The following is a 1,545-nucleotide window of genomic DNA, read 5'->3' as shown; positions in this document are numbered from 1 at the left end:
AAACTATTATCATATTGATACACTAAAAAAACTCTATATTGTATTGGTAGTTCTTTTTGGTAGGTAAGAGAGAATAATTCTCAATGGTTCATAATCCTTGACTAAATGACTCATTATCATGAAGAAAATTATTTTTCAATTATCTATGCATAATGCACAAAGAATAAATGTAACTTTGTCAGGAAATAAAAATTATATAATTAATAATGGTGGAAACTCAGGTACAGTCGACACGTGAAATTAATAACTAATAGCTGTTAAATAATTTGATTGATTTGACTAAATTTTTATCTAATGACTTTTAACTATCAATTTACGTAAAGTCAGCTGTACCTGAGTTTTCACCGTTAATAATTTATTAAACAACGTAATAAAGTGATGGCAAAATCAGTGACAACACAATATAAGCATTGGAGAGTAAACACTGATATGAGTGATATCATCATGATTCCAATAATTAAGTTTATGATAAAAACCTCTTTTATACATTATTAAGATTTAAATCATTTGATCATAGGAAAGTTTCTCAAAACAAAGAAGATCATTGTAGAATAAATGGCGATAAATAAAAAGAAAAGCGAGTTACTACTTACTAGCAAAAGATAAGAAGAGAAAGGAAACAGAGAAAGCAAGCAGGGGAAGCAGCATTATATTACAGTTAGACCAAAAATAACGAATCAGCCATTGATGGCAACATCTGATTATGATAGCAAAATGAGGCAACACTCACGAACACCTCCAAACACTTTGGAACTGAATGATTCATGTTTCTACTAAACAGAACCCCAAATTGGAACCACACACTCAGAGGCAGAGAGGTCTTCTGCTTCAAACATCATCATCATTTCCGACAAAGTTGAAGCCGCCATTGGCGGGAACACCCAACTGTCCACCGAGTCAAGAAGCATGAACTCAGTCCCCGAGTCAACCGAGTCGAAGCTCTTTTCTTCTATATTTGGCAGCTCTACAATCTCGCTCAGCTCTGACGACTCTGTTTCCTCTGTTCCTTCTTCCGAGTCAGAGGAAACAGAGTCGAAGTCTACCATGGCCGCAGCCTCTGCTGCCGCGGCCTGGATGTCACGTGGAGTCGGCGTGACTGGTCTAGGAAGCAGTTTAGCAATCTTTGGGAAGTTAAGAATGGCTGCTTTGCCCTTAATGCACAAGGCGGCGACGTCGTGCGCACGCGCGGCCATTTCCGGCGTAGCGAAGGTGCCGAGCCAGATTCGAGATTTTTTGCGAGGCTCGCGAATTTCGGAGACCCATTTGCCCCAATTTCGCATCCGTACACCGTGGTAGACGGGGTGCTTGCTGCAGTCTCTGGGTTTCTTGGGCTTGCTCTGTTTTTTAGGGGAGCGTGTTGTGGAGGAAGTGGTAGAAGCTTCAGCCATTGTTGAATTTGTAATCAGAAAGGGAATGTTTGAGAAGAAGAAGAAGAATATTGATAGTACATGATAGTAGAATGATTGATATAGAGGTGCCAAGAACAGAGGCAGGAGGCAGAGGAATAGCAGTGTGTGATGAGTAGAAATATAGCTTATGAGTAGG

At 39.5% G+C, this 1,545-nt stretch overlaps 1 protein-coding gene across 1 annotated transcript; it reads right to left on the bottom strand.

Annotated features, from left to right (window-relative positions):
* Positions 1-622: 622 nt before the first annotated feature.
* LOC107613224 (dehydration-responsive element-binding protein 3-like) lies at positions 623-1,545 on the bottom strand. Its single transcript, XM_016315121.3, has one exon. The coding sequence runs from the start codon at positions 1,386-1,388 to the stop codon at positions 774-776; it is 615 nt and encodes a 204-aa protein (XP_016170607.1). The 5' UTR covers positions 1,389-1,545; the 3' UTR covers positions 623-773.

The sequence above is a fragment of the Arachis ipaensis genome, chromosome B8, assembly GCF_059453495.1.
Source record: "Arachis ipaensis isolate K30076 ecotype BB chromosome B8, ASM5945349v1, whole genome shotgun sequence".
Classification (NCBI taxonomy): domain Eukaryota; kingdom Viridiplantae; phylum Streptophyta; class Magnoliopsida; order Fabales; family Fabaceae; genus Arachis; species Arachis ipaensis.
Note: the sequence above shows the minus strand (reverse complement) of the source record. Positions and strands in the feature narration are given on the sequence as shown.